This window comes from Xiphophorus maculatus, chromosome 18 (genome assembly GCF_002775205.1).
Source record: "Xiphophorus maculatus strain JP 163 A chromosome 18, X_maculatus-5.0-male, whole genome shotgun sequence".
In the NCBI taxonomy this organism is placed as follows: domain Eukaryota; kingdom Metazoa; phylum Chordata; class Actinopteri; order Cyprinodontiformes; family Poeciliidae; genus Xiphophorus; species Xiphophorus maculatus.
This window is the reverse complement of record NC_036460.1, coordinates 20,963,935-20,981,324: the sequence shown is the minus strand read 5'-3', so window position 1 is coordinate 20,981,324 and position 17,390 is coordinate 20,963,935. Positions and strand designations below refer to the sequence as shown.

General features: G+C 37.7%; 1 protein-coding gene and 1 non-coding gene across 3 annotated transcripts in view; one reads left to right on the top strand and one right to left on the bottom strand.

Annotated features, from left to right (window-relative positions):
- Positions 1-17,390, top strand: part of cbl (Cbl proto-oncogene) — a 46,014-nt gene that overhangs the window by 12,971 nt on the left and 15,653 nt on the right. For both annotated transcript variants that reach the window (XM_023351811.1, XM_023351813.1), the window contains exons 3-5: positions 11,726-11,872; positions 13,022-13,178; positions 15,373-15,494. In XM_023351811.1, the coding sequence (XP_023207579.1) occupies positions 11,726-11,872; positions 13,022-13,178; positions 15,373-15,494 (426 nt within the window). The remainder of the gene's footprint in view (positions 1-11,725; positions 11,873-13,021; positions 13,179-15,372; positions 15,495-17,390) is intronic.
- trnad-guc lies at positions 8,998-9,069 on the bottom strand. The gene has a single exon. It is a non-coding gene; the product is annotated as a tRNA-Asp (tRNA).

Below are 17,390 nucleotides of genomic sequence, written 5' to 3'. Positions count from 1 at the left end.
GAAAAACACTTGCATGTTGTTGGGAATCACTCAAAATAAGCATTGCGCATTACTCTGTATGTTTTAATGTTGTACAAGCTTTAAGAAGTGTAAATTGACCTTTCGTTCCTGTAGTACTTTTGCATGTTGATGATCTCAGGGAGGCTTGTGACGCCTCGGCTTCCCAATTTTAAAATCCCAAGTTCCATGAATATTTTATTTCAATTTGATTTTATTTGGGACTTTTTGAAACAATTGGAGAATCTGACTTTGGGAAGAATTCAACTGCAACATAATTTCTGAAATCCTGGTCCCACAACCAACACCATTTTTTCTTTTAGGCTTTCTTCTAATATCACTGCCTTCTCTTTCTGACACGACTTCCATCAGATCTTGACACAATAGAAAAGTGCATTCCACACATACCTATGTGATATTATTACAATGGTCAACAACAGGACCAACTTCCTCAAGCTTTTAGTCATTCAGCCTTCCCTGCAGCTGGAATAATTGTCGAGCATTCAGCAATAATTTGGACACAATTCTTCATTCTTATCTTAGCTACTGTTGGTTGTTTTCTGAGCTTCAGTAGCCGCTCCATGGAAAATCTCCTAAGAAGTTTGGCAGAAAACATTAATAATCATATTAGATCTGTTTGTGTTGCTTTTCTCATTTCTCTCCCATTTTAAAAACAAATGTACTTTTCTAAAAAACAAACAAACAAATTCATGCTTTGCAGTAGACAAAAACTTCAGCATTTCTGGAACACTTATTTCAACTTCTGTTTTAGGAAAGGTCATGTTTTCATACGTTCATGTGACACATGGGTGCTGTGCATGATTTGCATGAGACTTGATCTTTCTGTGGCTTAGTGCTTGGTAGTTTTTAATCTAATGAGGCTATACATTTACACGCTGCTCCTGCTGTGTTTACAGTTGTCTTCGATTTTGTATCTTAGTTTGAAACTTCAGTGTCTATAGCTCAAAAATGTAATCTTTGAAAGATTTCTTTTCTATATTAACATTGCTTTATCCTTGCCTAATAAAATGTAACCAAGAATATTCCTCTTTATGTTTTGCAAATTCTCAAATGTTAAGTTTCTGGTATTCCTGTTTTGGTACAGGGAAGGATCTTTGTTCTAAATTATAACTTCCTATTTCTGTAAATGTGTTCGACACCCACGTGTAACAAAGGTCTGCTTCAGAATGCACCGGCCCGCACTTTGACTATCAGGAGAAGCCATCGTATCCCCTCCGCTGTAACGTTGTCTTTGCGTCTGTAGTATTGGATGGATTCGTTGGGAAATGCATCAGTGCATTACAGTGCTGATAAAATCGATTAAACGTGAACATTTGCATAAATAGCATCCATCCGTGCATTTTTCAGCAGCTGTTGGCATAAATTTAGCTTTTGTTTTTTTGTTGGTTTTTTTTTTAGCCACACAGATTGAAAGTACATTTGAAGTTAAACATAATTTGTTTATTGTTTCCAGTGGAACTGAAACGCATAAAATTTTTGTTAAATTACTCAGTAAACTTTAAGTTTTAGTCAGAGGAAAAGGTCAATGATTAAAACTTTTATTCATTGGTAAACTTGAGGGCGGTGGGGAGTGAAGAGGGTGAATCTTGTACGTTTAGTTCAGCTCAGATCAAACTAATTTCATTTAAATTTTACCTCAACATAACTTCAACCAGTCAAGTTTTTCCATATACAATGGCCAGTGGTTTCACACCTCTGTGGTTTATTTGCTGCTTTCTTTTGATTTGGATATTTCTGTGGGCTCATTTCTTTCTTTTTTTTTTTTTTTTTTTTTGCATTTCCAACAGATATGCTGTGTTTTGTCCTTTTAGTCAAAAGAGCTGTGAGTTAAGGATGAAATCTTTTGGTGGTTGGTCTAACTGGCAGATTGCTACCAATATGTGGAACGGAAGAAGCTGTTCACACTTAAGTAGCTGACAATGTTTCACTTTCAAATCGGTTTTCATTCTCAAGGTTTGAGGCTTCATGTGCAGATATGTTTAAGCACACACACAGCTGAACGTCTTGGCTATTTATGTCGCAGTAGCATCTTGAGCAGCCAACACATGTCATCCTCACATTATTAGATTATGGTGATTAGGATGACGCAACTCACCATCATCTCTGCTTTGTACAACGAGTGCTTGCCGTTTATGCACGCAGACATAAGTGAGCTTAGACACGGTCTAGGAAGTTGGAGGATTACGCTAAAAATAACTGTTGGATATTAAATGTATATTTTGTGAGAAGTATACCCTCACTTTAATCCTGTAATTTATGGTTCTGAGAAGGGGGTAAATGTGAATTAAAACATTGCTCTACACTGCGTAATTAATTGGGATTGTATGTGGTTGACAGACACGGCAGATCTGCCAGTGACATGCAAAATGCTGTGTGAAGGAAAACCCAATAATTAGTGGTAATCTGAATGCTATTGCCACAGTGATGCATGGTGGTAACAGCATCATGCTGTGGGAGTGCTTTTCTTTAGCAGGGACTAGATACTGCAGGATTGGTGGCTTTGAAAGCAGGCCCCATTTTGGAGAATAATGTTAAAAATCAAAATTGGTGTATCTTTACTTCCACAAAGTAGTGCCCCATAATCACACATTAAAGGTTGTGATTGTACCACAACTACATTTATGAAGTTTAATGTAGTAGTGCAATGCTCTGCATACAGAAAACTCCACAAAAATGTTAAAATGCTTTTGTTTCTTTGTTTTTCTTACAAGCTGCCTCTTTGTTTTATCATCTTCAATAAGGTCATATTATTTGGACTTTGGAAAGTCTTTCATAGATTTTTGTTGCTTTTCTAGTTGTAGCACCTGAACATGACCACATAGTCTTAAGTATGTGGTGAAAAATAGAGTGTGAGCATGTGAATGAGAAAAGTAGTACCCTGCTTAAAAAAAAAGAAACAAGAAACAAAGAAATGAATCCATTACTTCAGGAGTTGCCTTTCTTTTAGACCTTGTTAGTTTTCTTTCTTTAGATTGAACTTAAACAAGAATAAGTTGTATATTTGTATCAAGCTTTTGTAGCAAAATCTAAAACGTTTGTTTGAAATAGTGTTTTTTGGTAGGTCTTCTGTTAAATGCTCCCTAGAGTTTAGGACACTTTCATTAAGACCACTTTTCCAAAAAATTACAAAAGTTTGGCACCAGGGATCTAAAATAAAATGAATATGGAGACGACTGAGACTTTATTTCCCCTCTTTGTCAGAATTTTTTGTTGCGACACCAAAGTGTGGTGTTGGAGAGCTGCGTGTTTTATGTTTCCTGTGAAGATATGCCCCTGGCTACAGCCAAACATGCAAAAATTTAAACCAGCAGATCATCTTACATGTAACTGAAATCCTATAATTTGTGCAACAGTTCAGCACTTGGTGTCGAGTTAAGTTGTTGGGCACAAGCATCAAGAGTATAGACAGTTTGGATAGGTAGTGATGTTTATCAGCGGGCTTTGTGGTTTTTTGGGGGGAAAACTGCAATCATGATTTTGCTGAATTATTGCTTTAATAATAGCAGCAAGAAACTCAGTTTTCTCAATCGGTTTTTAGTGTATCATCACCATCATAACTTGTGGAAAAACTGTGATTCCTTCTGGTGCACATGGTTGAGTCACCAAAGCGAATGCTGAAATGAGTCTTGTAAAGATCACTTACAGTTTCTCCTCTGTATCTTGTAGTGATCACTTACCAAGAAGATCTAAAAAAAAACCCCAATCTTTTAAAACCTTGTTGACTCTGTGTGTGGGTGTGTGTGTGTGCTGTGAACTAAATTTGACACAGGCTTGCGCTTGTGTCTTTCCTCAAAAGACGAGATGTATTTCTCCTTGTTTGGTCTGGATTTCTGCGTTAACTAGCGTTGAGCAGATAAAGCCAATAATGGTTCTGCTTAATAATGGCACTCCTACCAGTCCACACAGGCTCTGACTCTGCAAGCCTGACCTGTGCTGGCTGTGCTGCATTGTGTTAGCCTGCTACAGCACTGGCTGGCTAGCTGCGCTTTTTTATCACAACCAGCAGGAAACAGGAAGGGAAAAGCCAGCTGCAAGGTCAGAGGTTACTATATAGCATGAGGGGGAAGGAGGACAAAAACGTAGTGTTCAAAAAAGGTTTGTCTTTTTTTCTTTTTTTTTTCTCCTTCTGCTGCGTTCGTGGCGAAAGGTTCAAGTGAGAGAGAAACGTACTCTAAACACACATGGGAGGCTAGAGTAGATCACCAAACTTCTCTGTGTGGTGGTTGCCCACTCAGTTTGCATGGTCACTGCTGGCACAGGAGCTTAAATAGCAGTCACCGTTGTAGTGGTTGGCTGCTGAAGTGTTGGCTGCTGCCCAGTGTACACACAGCACAGAACTGCTATTGTGGGATGGAGAAGTGCAAGGACGGAGAGGACTGAGACAGGCCTTAAGCCTGTCCTATATAAACCCTAATTTTTATTAACATTACATGTTGTCATACGCATACAAGTCTTGCAGTTTGCTATGATTAATGGATTCTTTGCATTGAAATCGATTTGATATGCTTTTACTGTTCGTGTTTACTGCAAAATCAGCAACTCTCTATGGTATTTTCTTTTATTTGGCTAAATCTATTAAAGTGCTTGGAGTGAAAAGGATTCCTAAATGTAAGATGTCTTTTGTTGGTATGTGCTCAACAGGAGGCGGTCATCTCTGGAAATTTAGATTTCAGCCTCAGACAAAGTCTGATTAGGTGATTATGTAATAACTCTTAACAGGTGTGCAGGCTTAGATTAAAACCTGTCACTCCATTCCTTTTCAAGCCAATTCTTAATTTCTTGTAATATTCTGGTAAAAATATTCAGTGATCTCATGGACTGTGCAGATCTGGTGTTAGAGACAGCTGGAACAGACTGTGTACTTCATACTAGACTGCTGTTTGCTTTCGCAGGCCCTCTGTCTCAGTCTAGCTCAGAGTTGACTTGTACCCTGCTCCATCACATGGGACGGAAATCCATTTCTGTCAAATTATGTGGCCTTTTTTGGGATTGTAAGATGAAATGGCTCAATATTTATCATCTATTTGAACACACACACGCAAAACTAGTAAATGAGCAGTAAGCCTTTTTTTGTCCTTTTTTTTGACTGAGCAGCTCTGTGGCTCTACTTCCTTTTGAAGCTTCCTGTGCTTCTGTTTGGTATGGTAACTTCACTGAATTTTTAATAACAGTTCCTGCCGTATGTATCACTCAGGGAACATCTAAATGCCGGTGTTGGTAGTGTTGTGTGGAAGCTGAGTTTCTACACTGAAAACTAATATGATTTTTTTTTTTTTTTAAAGGGAAGGAATAGTGTGTACATTCCAGTGGGATCAGTGAGGTGGCTTTAACAATTGTCTGTTCAAAACAACATTTAAGAGTTTATGTTTATTTGATGGTCCGTTAAGCCGCTCTATCTTTCAGAGAGTTACTTTGCCTTGCAAAAGCATTCATATCCTTTGAACCTTTTTGCATTTTGTCACTTTACAACCACAAACCTCATGGGATTTTTTTTGGGTAGCACATAATGAGGTAGGAAGGGCGGTCATACATGCTGTTCTAAATGTTTTACCAAAAAAACAAAATCTAAAATTAGTGACAAGTAGTGGTATTTAGTTCTGTTTGTTCTGATACCCCAAAATAAAATCCTTGTCAACAAACTGCCTTCAGACCTCGCCTTATTTGAAAGTCCTCTTTTCAAGTCTAATTTAGCGGTTCTGTGAAAGCCTCAGAGAGTATGTTAGTGAGCAAACGGCATCATGAAAACCAACAAATAGAGCAGCCGATTTGGGGATAAATGTATGGATAAAATGGGCAGTAACACATTATCTCAGGGTTTAGATGTCTTGCAGAGCACGGTTTAGTATAGAACAGTGTTTCCCAACCCTGGTCCTCAAGGAACACTGTCCTACATGTTTTAGATATGTTTCCCTGCTTTAATGTGCCTGATTCAACTGATTGCAGGTCAACAAACACCTGTAAATCAGTCATCAATTGAAATCAGCTGGACTGAAGCAAGGAAATACCTAAAACATGCAGGGCGCCTTGAGGACCAGGGTTGGGAAACACTGGTATAGAAGATGGATAGAAAATGTCACAACTGCAAACCAACCAAGACAGAACAAAGTCAAAGGGTATCATGTTTCCCAGATCAGAAAAACTTTTTTATTAAAATAAAAATATATGGAGAAAGTGGGAAGTAGGTCAGTTATTCTATATTAGATGATTTTTGTGACATATTCCTGCTTATCACACATTTATAACTTTATTGACATGACTCAATGCATGGTACTAGCGCCTCCAGGTGCACGGCACTAGCTATAGCAGCTAAGAGGCGCTGTTCAATCTAGTAATGTATATCAATAACTCAAGTCTTTCCTCTGCCTACATCCCCCAGAATGCTGTGCGATTCTGGACTGGAGTTCAGTGAAATTATTTAACATTTTATTGGACGTATTATCTATTGATCTTGATCATGTGTCTGTTGTAATATATATTGTCATTGGTTTCCCAGCCCTACTTAAGAATGAGAGTTTGGCATCAAATGAGAATTACTCAGTCAGGACAATGAGACAATGTAGATTAAATCATACTGATGTCTTACAAAGGTCCCAGGGAGAGTCCATACCCAGATCCAATTGAGATTCTGTGGCAAGGCTTCAACATAAATTAAATTGTTGTCCATCCAACGGTCTCAGCATTAAGCTATTATTAAAAGAAGAACAGGCAAAGCAAATCCTCTGTCTAGAAGTTGGTTGAGACACACCCAAAAAGACTTAATTGCTGTGAACAGTTCAGTTTGTACACAGTACACAATGTCAGTGTTATTTGTAATCTTGAAACAACTGTTACTATCCACTTAGTGCTACTTTGTATTTGTCTGTTATATGAAATATGCTGAAGTAATGCAAAAAACATTGAAGGACTATAAGTATGTATGTGAGAAGCTAATAAACTATAGATAGATTCCAGTCCAGACTATGTGCATCGACCATGGGAGAATCTGATGAATAAGAAATGATACCAAATGGAGGGTTCCTAATTGTTGGTAGCCTGCATGAATGTTTCAAAATGACGGAGGCTGTGAGTGGATAAACACACTTAAACAGAATAGATATAACATCTGTTACAGAGGTGAGATGAACAAACAAACCTGAAAGGAGGGACAAGGTTTTTGGTTTAGGAAGAAAGCAGATCACAGTGGGAGGTTGTTGTAGCATAGATAAAAGCACGCAGAGGTGGAATGGATGGGATGACGGCTTTATGGCTGAGTAACACTGACGCATCCAGGGAGCAGAAGAAATGGAGGGTGACCTCCTGTCCTGTTGAGGTTATACTGCCGAAGACGCACTCGCCTTTTATGAGTAAACTCTGAGGTAAAGAAGCTCTTGCCGGAAGCATCACAAGTTCATCCTAGTATTTCTGAGTAGTTGATCGGCTAATTTGTCTCTGGGCATTACCGACGAGTGCAGTGCTCACTTCAAAGGCAGCTACTGTGGCTGCATCCAGCTTAAAGTCGGTTCTGTAGAGTCTAAGTGGAAGGAGCACTTCAAAGTGTTGGCCAGTGAACTCCACAAGTGTTCACTGTTTTGAAAATCATTTACTAATGAGAGGCTTTCCCAGTTTTATACGTTTCTCTGACAAGCACAGTACTTTTTTCCCCCCTGGGTTTAATCTTGCAATAATCGTTTTAATGCATTTTTGTTTTCTGTCCTTCCTCATTCATTCTTTACACCCCTCCCCTTCACTTGCTGGGTGTGTGCTGTGGTGCGGGGCAGCTGCAGCGTTGCAGTGTTTTCAGCGTCGACTGTCTTGTGCATGTCAATTCAGCCTGCCGGCTCAGTCTCCTTGCTGCTCTTTTAATCTTCACTTTTTCAGCACAGTACTAAAGTGTGGTTTGTCATTGTCAGCACGGTCTCTTGCTTCTTATTCTCCTTTTTTTTTGACAGTTCCCTCTTGCTCTTCTTCTTCTAGTTTGCTCTCTTCTCAGCTTCCTTGTTGTGTCATCTTTATTTTCCGCTCCAACATATCAGTCACTTCCTCCTCTCTTCGCTTGTTGACCAGCCCTGTTGAAACTGAGTCAGAACTGAAAGACGCTGCAGCCTCAATTTCTAATTCATCCTGTGAGTTAAATCGTATGTCTATGGAAGCCCTGCTGCATTTTGTGGGCCGCTTTTAATGAGGAGGAACTCGAAATAGAAACTAAGCCTTCAATTTTATGTTTTTATTTGTTGCTTGAATATTGTAACCCTTAATCTCTCTGGATTTTCTGTCATCCAGTCAGTTGTATGAGTGTTTGTGGTGTGTGTAGATGCCACATTCAGTGGGTACAAAAAGTCTATACACCCTGTTAAATTGCTTGGTTTTGACCAGTAAGGGGTGCTATGTAAATAGTTCACTTCCTTTTCAAAACTTTTCATATTTAATTTGACCTATAACCTGTAAAGCTAATCTGATAAACTGATTTTTTTCAGGCTCCAAAATAATAGTAATAATAATAAAAGAAAATCTGGGTAATATAATTGCATAACTGTGTGACTGCATTCAGAACAAACCACTATATTAAAACTCATGTTAAGTAGAAGTCCTGCAAAAAGTTTTCAATGTGCATCATAAGGACTGAATTGGCAAAAGGTATCAGTCAGGGGATAGATACAAGAAAAAGCATAGTGCGCAGTTCAAAGAGCAGACATCAAGTCAAGAAAATTTGGTGCAACAGTTACATAACGAAGAAGAAGATGCTGCTCCAAATTGATTTAAAAATATAAACAGAAGGAACAAAAAAAGAGAATAGTTGTCCTGGAAGTCTACAACCACATTAAATGGGCTACAGAAACTTCTGGCAAATACTTGTTGTGTAATACAAGTGGAATCTCCTGTCTTCTTCATTAGTGGTGCACCAATTTATCGGCCAGCTGATTTATTCCTTTATTTATTTAATCAGGTAAACCCCGTTGAGATCTAGATCTCATTTTCAAGAGGGACCTGAAACAAACTTCACTCCCCGTCGGGGAATCGAACCCCGGTCTCCCGCGTGACAGGCGGGGATACTCACCACTATACTAACGAGGAGATTTCCTCAGTTTTGGGAGATCTGTGATCGGGTGATACTTGGATGTGAAGCCAATATAATCCACCGATCTTATCTACCTCACCGAAAGTCTAAAAATCAACCACTCTCCTCTTCTGCTGTTCCGTGAGAGAGTTTTGACTGACAGCCCGGCCCACCAGGTCATGTCTGCACGTTTGCCGTTAACAATAGTCACCTCACTGTTGCCAACCCAGCAACTTTCTTGCTAGGGCTGTAGCGATACACTAATCTCACAATACAATACGATGCACGATATTCTGTTCACGGTACAATATACAGTATATCACAATATTCAGCAAACAATACAATTCAATACATTTTTAGGATTTTCTGAAAGATTTTAGAGGGACAGAGTGATTTTGGTGACATTTTGTGACTGTTCCATAGACTGGCATTGAATTAATATAACTGATGGTGTAATGCTACTAATGTTGTTTTTGTTATACATTTGTTATGCATTTGCTTTATTTAAATGTTAATTGTGTGGTTTTGTGTATTTGGTTATGCAGAAAACAAACATCTTTTGTTTTATTCACTTATATTAGATACTGTAATTTATCTATTTCACTTTATTATTTAAGTAATTGTAACTTGTTGTTTCATTACATGTCATTTTCAATGTACATGTGCAACTGGGTAAAAAAAATGTCATGTGCGATAGCTGTCATTTAATTAATGTGGATTTGACATAAAACTCAAAGTAGGATTTAATGCATCAGTACTCGCAGATGAAAAATCAATACTTTCTGAGAAAATATATCGATAAATATTGAGGAATTGATCAAATTACACACACTTTATGCAAAAAACAATGGTATCGGTCAAAATCAGAATCGGCATTTTAGGCTTTTTAAATCGATCTTTTAAAAAGATCAGCCAGAAAATTGCAATCGGTGCACCGCTGTTTTTTATATGTCTGAGCTATAGGGATGGGTGACAGGAAAACAGGCAGAAAATTATTCAAGCCCTGCATAAACATATTTAAAGTCAACCAAAAGCACATGTGGGAAAATGTGTTCTGGTCTGAGTCAAAGTTTGGACCTTTTGTCTACGACTCCAAAAGGAATGTGCAGAAACACAGCGAAGTGTGATGGTGATTCATGTTTCGACCATATTTTTTTTATCTTTAACTGGGTGGAGGGGATTATGAGCAATTCCAAGTACCAGTGTTCAGACTTCAGTTTGTAAGATGAAGAGGAACTTGATATTTCAGCATATCAACCCAGAGAATAAATCCGGATTAATAGATTGGCTTTTATCAGAAAATTTTAAGTTGTGTAATGACCCAGACATAGCCCAAAACTAAACAGATTAATAATGTGGTATGATTTCTAGAGGGGTGTGCATAAAAGATTTTCTCATAATTTGACAATTCTAGATATTTTCAAAGAATGAGAAAAATACTCCCAAATTAAAAAGTTCCATTCTGATAGAGTCCTACCCAAAAAGAACCCAAAAAGCTTTTCTCTTACATTGTACAGTTCGTAGGTCGCATCAAAAGGGAAAAAGTTAATCTGTCACGATCTTATAAAAATCTTCTATCCAAGAAACTTGACACCGCAAATTTTAAGAGACGCAAACCCCCAGAAGCACTAATAACTAGTTCATGCTGGCAGCTTTCACAACTTCCATAAATCTGCTGCAGCCATATTGGACACACAACTGAGGGCTGACTGTGGAGTTCCAGCTTAATGGGATGCTCTTGTTCCATTTCCTACTGGGAACTCTGAAAATCCCCCTCTAGACTACAAAACAACCCACAATCAGTTCTTGTGGCCTTCTGAAGCAAAGATGTTGAGTTTGCCTCACAAAATAAAAAGAAACATGTTATTAAAATGGATGGCACAAATGTTCCAGGCATTTCTTTAATGCCTATTAAATCCTATTATATCTAATCACAACTGGATGTGCCAACATCTTTGATGTGGTGCATTTATGGTCAATGACTGCCAAGAGTTCAGTTTGTGTCAGCTGTTCCAGCCCTATTCAAACCATCTGTGAAAAAATTAAAGTTGTTTGGTTGTTGGAGGACAGACAGTTTTTGCCATCTTTATTTATAAAGCCTCCATTGAAGCTTAAATAAACTGTATGGACTATAAGCATGTTGATTTACTTTTACGTTCACTCAGCCTAATTCCAGCAGTAGGACTTTTTGTTTTTCGCCCAACAAAAGCAAGCTTTATTTATAGCAATTTACTTGTATAATTTGGCTGTTTTTTTCTTGTATTTCTTAGCAGCTCATTTCAGGTAAAATATAATTACGACCTGTCCATAGGCTGTGGCGGTTTCTCAGTTTCTTGTTTTTCTAGTAATATTCACAAATTATCAATTAAGTCATAATGTGCCACAAAAATATTTACCCACTTTTCATCTAAATAAAAATTTTCTGAAACCAATCAAATTTTAACTTCAGACAAAGATAAATCGAGTAAAAGGCTGTTTTAAATGTTGGTAGATTTGAATGCTTGCCTCATCATTCAGTGTTTGTTTAAATTAATTCATTGTGTGTTTCTGTTTTTTTGGTTCAACGAGTTTGGATGTTTACTGAAAAATGGTGATAGTGAAATGCTTACGGTGGTCTTTTAAGAAAAATCCAATGATTTTAAAAATATTAGTTTCTTTTTTGTCACTTTTCAGACGAAACCTCACCAAGCTGTCGTTGATCTTCAGTCACATGCTGGCTGAGCTGAAAGCCATCTTCCCCAATGGCCTGTTTCAAGGTGACAACTTCCGCATAACCAAAGCTGATGCTGCAGAGTTCTGGAGGCGCGCCTTCGGGGACAAGTAAGCACCATCGTTTTTGTCTTTTTATGGTGGAGTATTCATGTATCACAGGTATAATAACCCATATGGATCAAAATGTGTCGATATATTTACTGGTATTTATTTCAGTGATAAAGTTACCATTAAAAACTTGCTAGTTCAGCACAGTCTTACTGTATCCAGTCTAGAGCCCAAACCAAAATATTGTTCTAAAAATAAATACCAGCTACACTATTTGAGTTCACCAGCTACATTTAAGGAGAAGTTAAGAAAAGTGTTGACGGTATGAGTCGGCACACAGTCAGTTTTTTTGGGGGTTTGGAAACTTCTTCAGCGAGTTTATTATTACAGTATGAAAATTATATTGCAACCAAATGATATCCTCCCCAGCTCTGCTGTAACTTACCTGCCTTTAATCAGATTGTCTACAAAGAGGCTGATTTTAGACTGTTTTTAAAAGCACAACAGGGAGCCATCACAACATTTGCACTTATGCATTAGATAACATTAAGTTCAGTCACTGTTCAATATAGCCATGGACATTTCAGCAATTCAGTTAGTGTTTACATAACTTTGTTATTCCATAGCATTTCAATTTGGTTTCCCCTATTATATTTCCAATGAGAATTAAGTGAACCGGACAACGAGATGAATTCAGTTCATTCCAGTAAACTTTTATAACACTGGTTTACAACATAACAAAACAAATAGATTCGATTTATACAGTGGTTACAAAAAAAATCCAGTTAAGAGTAAACTCTATTTAGTTTATTCAATTACAGTCATATTGTACAGTTCAATTAATCCAGAATATAGAAATGGTAAACTTCAGTTGATTATATAGCGGTCTAGTGACTCTCAGATGATTGCATCAAGTCACTGACAATACAGCAATCTCTCATCTTGTGAAGAAAGTGGCGACAGTGGAGTGGAACAATTTCCTCCCGACAGGAACAACCTTCCAGTAGAACCAGGCTCGGTATGAGCAGCCTTCTGCAGAGTCAAAAATGTATTTTCACATTACAGCAGACTGCTAATCCAAATTTAAAACAAGAAGAGAACAGTTATAGCTTGTTTTTTAAATGTAAGCACAAAGGGAGGGGTGTAATACACAACGTTGTCCAAAGCTCTTGACAGATTGTAAATGTATGATTGTCGGTCTGTTCCCAGAACCATTGTGCCTTGGAAGGTGTTCCGTCAGTCTCTCCATGAGTTTCATAACATCAGCTCTGGTCTGGAGGCCATGGCTCTCAAATCCACCATAGATCTTACCTGCAATGATTATATCTCAGTGTTTGAGTTCGACATCTTCACTCGGCTATTCCAGGTAGAAACTCCACACAAACACGCTATGCACCTTTCAACTATTTTTTTTTTAAGTCATTTATTCACCAGTATTCTGGTCCAGTCATAGAATGGAAGTTAAAACAACCCTCCTACATTTTGCGAAATATTATTGTACCTTTTGATTTTTATTTGCTTACAGAATTTTGTTGTTTTTTAGTTTTAAATATACATATCAGAATTTTTTAAAAATATTGTAGCATTGACAATCCTAAATACAAACTGGTAAATTCAACATATTTTCACACTTTGTTACAAGCAATAATTGTACTCCATTTTGTCACAAGTTTATATTGCACATGCATGGGTTGATGTTGAACAGCACGTATACATTTTTGCATCAGTATTAAAATAAATTTATGTCGCAACTGTTAGAAATAATGGTAAGAAAAGGCCCTAGTTAACTGCTTACTTTTCTAAGTTGCACAAGTGTTCTTGTATCATAAACCACTGCTTTGCTGTAGTGTCATTTATCCCTGGGTGACATTATCCCTTGGAACTTGTGCGCAAAGCTCTGACAGGCTTAATGAAGCCTAAACAGATTACAGACGTTTCCTCCCCCAAACAAAAAAAGATCTCCTCCGAATGTCCTCAGACTCAGAGGAAGTAACTCTGAGACCATTTTGAAGGCTGTTCTTAACCTATTGACACTGTGTAAAAGATTAGTAGTAGTTGTATATTTATGCAAAATAATGTAAAATTGTGTGCAGTAGAAAGAAAACCAAAAATTTAAAGAACAGTTTGCTCAATTAACATTTTTTGTGAAAGTTGTTTGAGCAAGATGGTGTATAATTAGGTTAGAATGAGGCCTGCAAGAAGAAATGAGGCACTCTGACTGAACAAGACAGTTTGAACTTGTCACTTCCTGTGTGGGAGGACTATAAAAAAACAAGCCGCAAGTTTTAATATAAGCTGATTTGTCCGAGCCACAGAAAACATTTAATCTCATTGCTGAGAACACCTGAAGCCTTTTCAATTTCCCTGTTGGGTTCATTAATGTGCATTCATTCATGCCTAAAATACCTTCACTGACTCACCAACTCAATGTCAAAATGTCCACTTGAAGGTCACTCATGTTTGCAGACATGATTTTACATATGAGGCCTGGTTATTGCAGGTTTTTAAAATGAACTAAATACATCCTCAAATGAGCAACATCACTGTTATAAATCGCCAAAAATGAACACATAAAAAGGCAGTAAAAAGAAAGCAGTTTTTCTCCTAAAAGCCAATCCAAACAGCTTTTGGAATCATACAGTTATGAGCTTTAATATTTTAATATGCTAAGTGATGGCACTTGGCTTTCTGCAGTTTCTCTGGGCATTGCTTATTCTGGCTAAGTGGTGAACTCGTTGAAAAGGCGGGGTCATAAATACTCTTTTTTACCCTCATTGTAGAATGATAGAATCCCCAAGTTTACCAATGTCCCACTCAGTTAAAATGTGTCATATACATTAAAGGCTCGAACATTCACATGGCTTAAATGGTATTTGAAACTTTAGCAAGATTTACAATCTTCTTGTGAACACACGGCTCGATTCTGGCTGCATATTTTAACCACTAAAACCACTAAAAACTGGGTCTGCGTCAGAAATCCAATCCTTGTAGTTTTTGAATTTTTGTTTGGATTGAAACCAGTGAGTCCAGAAGACCACCTCAAAAGCCAACTGTGCTTTTGTTTGTCAGTGTTTGTATAACTTTGATCATGTGTAGAAAATACACAGTTCAAATTAAAGCTCAAACTTTTTCTTTTAAACTCCTAGTATGATGTATCATAAGGAACTTCAAAACGAACCTTTAAAACACATATAGTCCTAAATCAACGTTAATAATGAGGATATGTAAACTTTCCGGCTTTGATTTACAGACAGTATGGAAAATCTCTCTTTTACTTCATCGTGTGCCTTTAAACTCTGCAAGCTCATCTACCATTAAACATAATGACTCTGGCTGGATCTACCTATAAATCCCACTGATGTCCACTGAACAGCTGTTTGAACAAAACCCATACATGTTGCAATATGCAGCAATTCTCCTTACTCCATTTCTGCTCTTTATTACTGTGTCCATTCACTCACACATTATGACTCACTCTGCCTTTCTCCTATGACCATTCTCGCTCTCTCTCTCTGTGTATGTGTGTGTGTCTGTGTGTATATGCCTGTGTGCGTGGGTAGCCTTGGTCATCCCTGCTGCGAAACTGGAACAGCTTGGCTGTTACTCACCCAGGGTACATGGCCTTCCTCACATATGATGAGGTCAAAGCTCGGCTTCAGAAATTCATCCACAAGCCTGGCAGGTGAGAACCACTCTGAGCACAAACACATCTAGAAGACAAATAACATGTATTATGTGAAGAAAAGTTTCGGCTTTTGCTTCCTTACTGTGAGCGTAACGTTGTTTCCACTGACTATTGCACAGATGCAGGTTAGCTGTAGCTCTCAGGACTTATTTTTAATAAAACTCCTTCATCGGTCCGTGTTTGTATCAAGTATCACAACTTGAATCCTGGTGACGGATTCTTAAACCATACATGCTACATTTTGTGTGGGTGCGTTTGGAGCTGAGTCCAAAGAGCCCAGGGCGGCGTGGCGCTGGTACCTTACATCAATGGCCTGATTGTGCATTGGAAGTTGATGTCACTCTTCAGGCCTGGCCAGCTTAAGGCCACATCAACACCAGAGCACTTACTGGTCGATGTAAAAGCTGCTTTTTTACACTTTAATCCAGAGCAATCCAGAGCTCCCTAATGGCTGTATTTTTTTTTTTGTCTTTTTTTCTTCTTTCCAACTAGCTATAGTGAGCTGATGCAAGTCTTGTTTTGCTAGCTTACATCAGTCACAAAATGCTTCAAACCCATCCTGCTTCACTGTCGCAGTGAGACCAGTTCAACTTTATTTCCGAAGCCGCTCTGTTCCTCCTAATACTTTTGTAAAAGATTTCTCAACTTGAGGCTAGACGGCACATCGAGCCCAGAAACCTCAGTCTCTTGCTGACTCATCTGAAGCTCCTCTTTCACTTTGTTTTATTGTTAGATTTCCTCTTTCTGTTTTAATGTTTTAAGACAGCTTTTTCTTATTCTCAAAAAGCTTAAGCGAAGTGTATCAGAGTCACATCCTCTTTTTCTATGTAGGCTTAATCGCATTTTATAATAATTGTTTGCAAGTTTAATATAAACTTGCAAAACTTGCTTTGATTTTATTAAATGTTTTGGCCACAGTGAGCACTAAGGAACATTGTAAGTTGTTCATTGCTAGCTGATGTCTTCACATTTAAAAACAGGAGTTCTTTGCTGGTATGTCCCAACAGGCCATATTATTGTTTTAACTGTTGATTTATAACGATACTGTCTCATCTTTCTTGTTGATGTGTTTAATTTTGCAGAAACCCTATATTTTTTTTAAAAGTTAGCATAAAGCACTAATAAAACTTATAGCGAAATTATTAGATGTCAACCCCTGAGCATTGACCCTTCATAGTGCAATCAGTCCTTATAAAATCCCAGTTTTTGTTACAAAAAATGGAACTATGTTAAATTGTACAGCATATACCTCACAGTAACTTCAGAAACATTAAAATTATTTAACTGGGTAATAAACAAATTGTCATCCAGAAAGAAAATGCAACTATGATAGTTTAACTTTGTTTCAAGTTAATTAGCGTCTACAGAAGATAAGTGTGTGAACACAAAGACTGACTCCTGGAATTGAATCAAAAAGTGGTTCAACAAAACTGTCCTTTCATTCAGATTAATGTCGATGTGAAAGAAATAAAGGTGAAGTTTCTACCACTATTCTGGACCACAATTCACAAATAACTGTATTCAGTAGTTTGTCCTATAATCTTTGATTAGTACCACATTTTCCGCACTATAAGGCGCACCACATTATAAGGCGCACCTTCAATGAATGGCCTATTTTAAAACTTTTTTCATATATAAGGCGCATAGAATAGACGCTACAGTAGAGGCTGGGGTTACGTTATGCATCCATTAGATGAAGCTGCGCTAAAGGGAATGTCAACAAAATAGTCAGATAGGTCAGTCAAACTTTATTAATAGATTACAAACCAGCGTTCTGAAAACTCCGTTCATTCCCAAAATGAATAAACAGCTGTTTTATTATTTTCCCCGAGGTAAAGTAAGTGACGTGGTATTTTCGTGACACAGTTTATCTTTTAACAACAGCAAGGTATA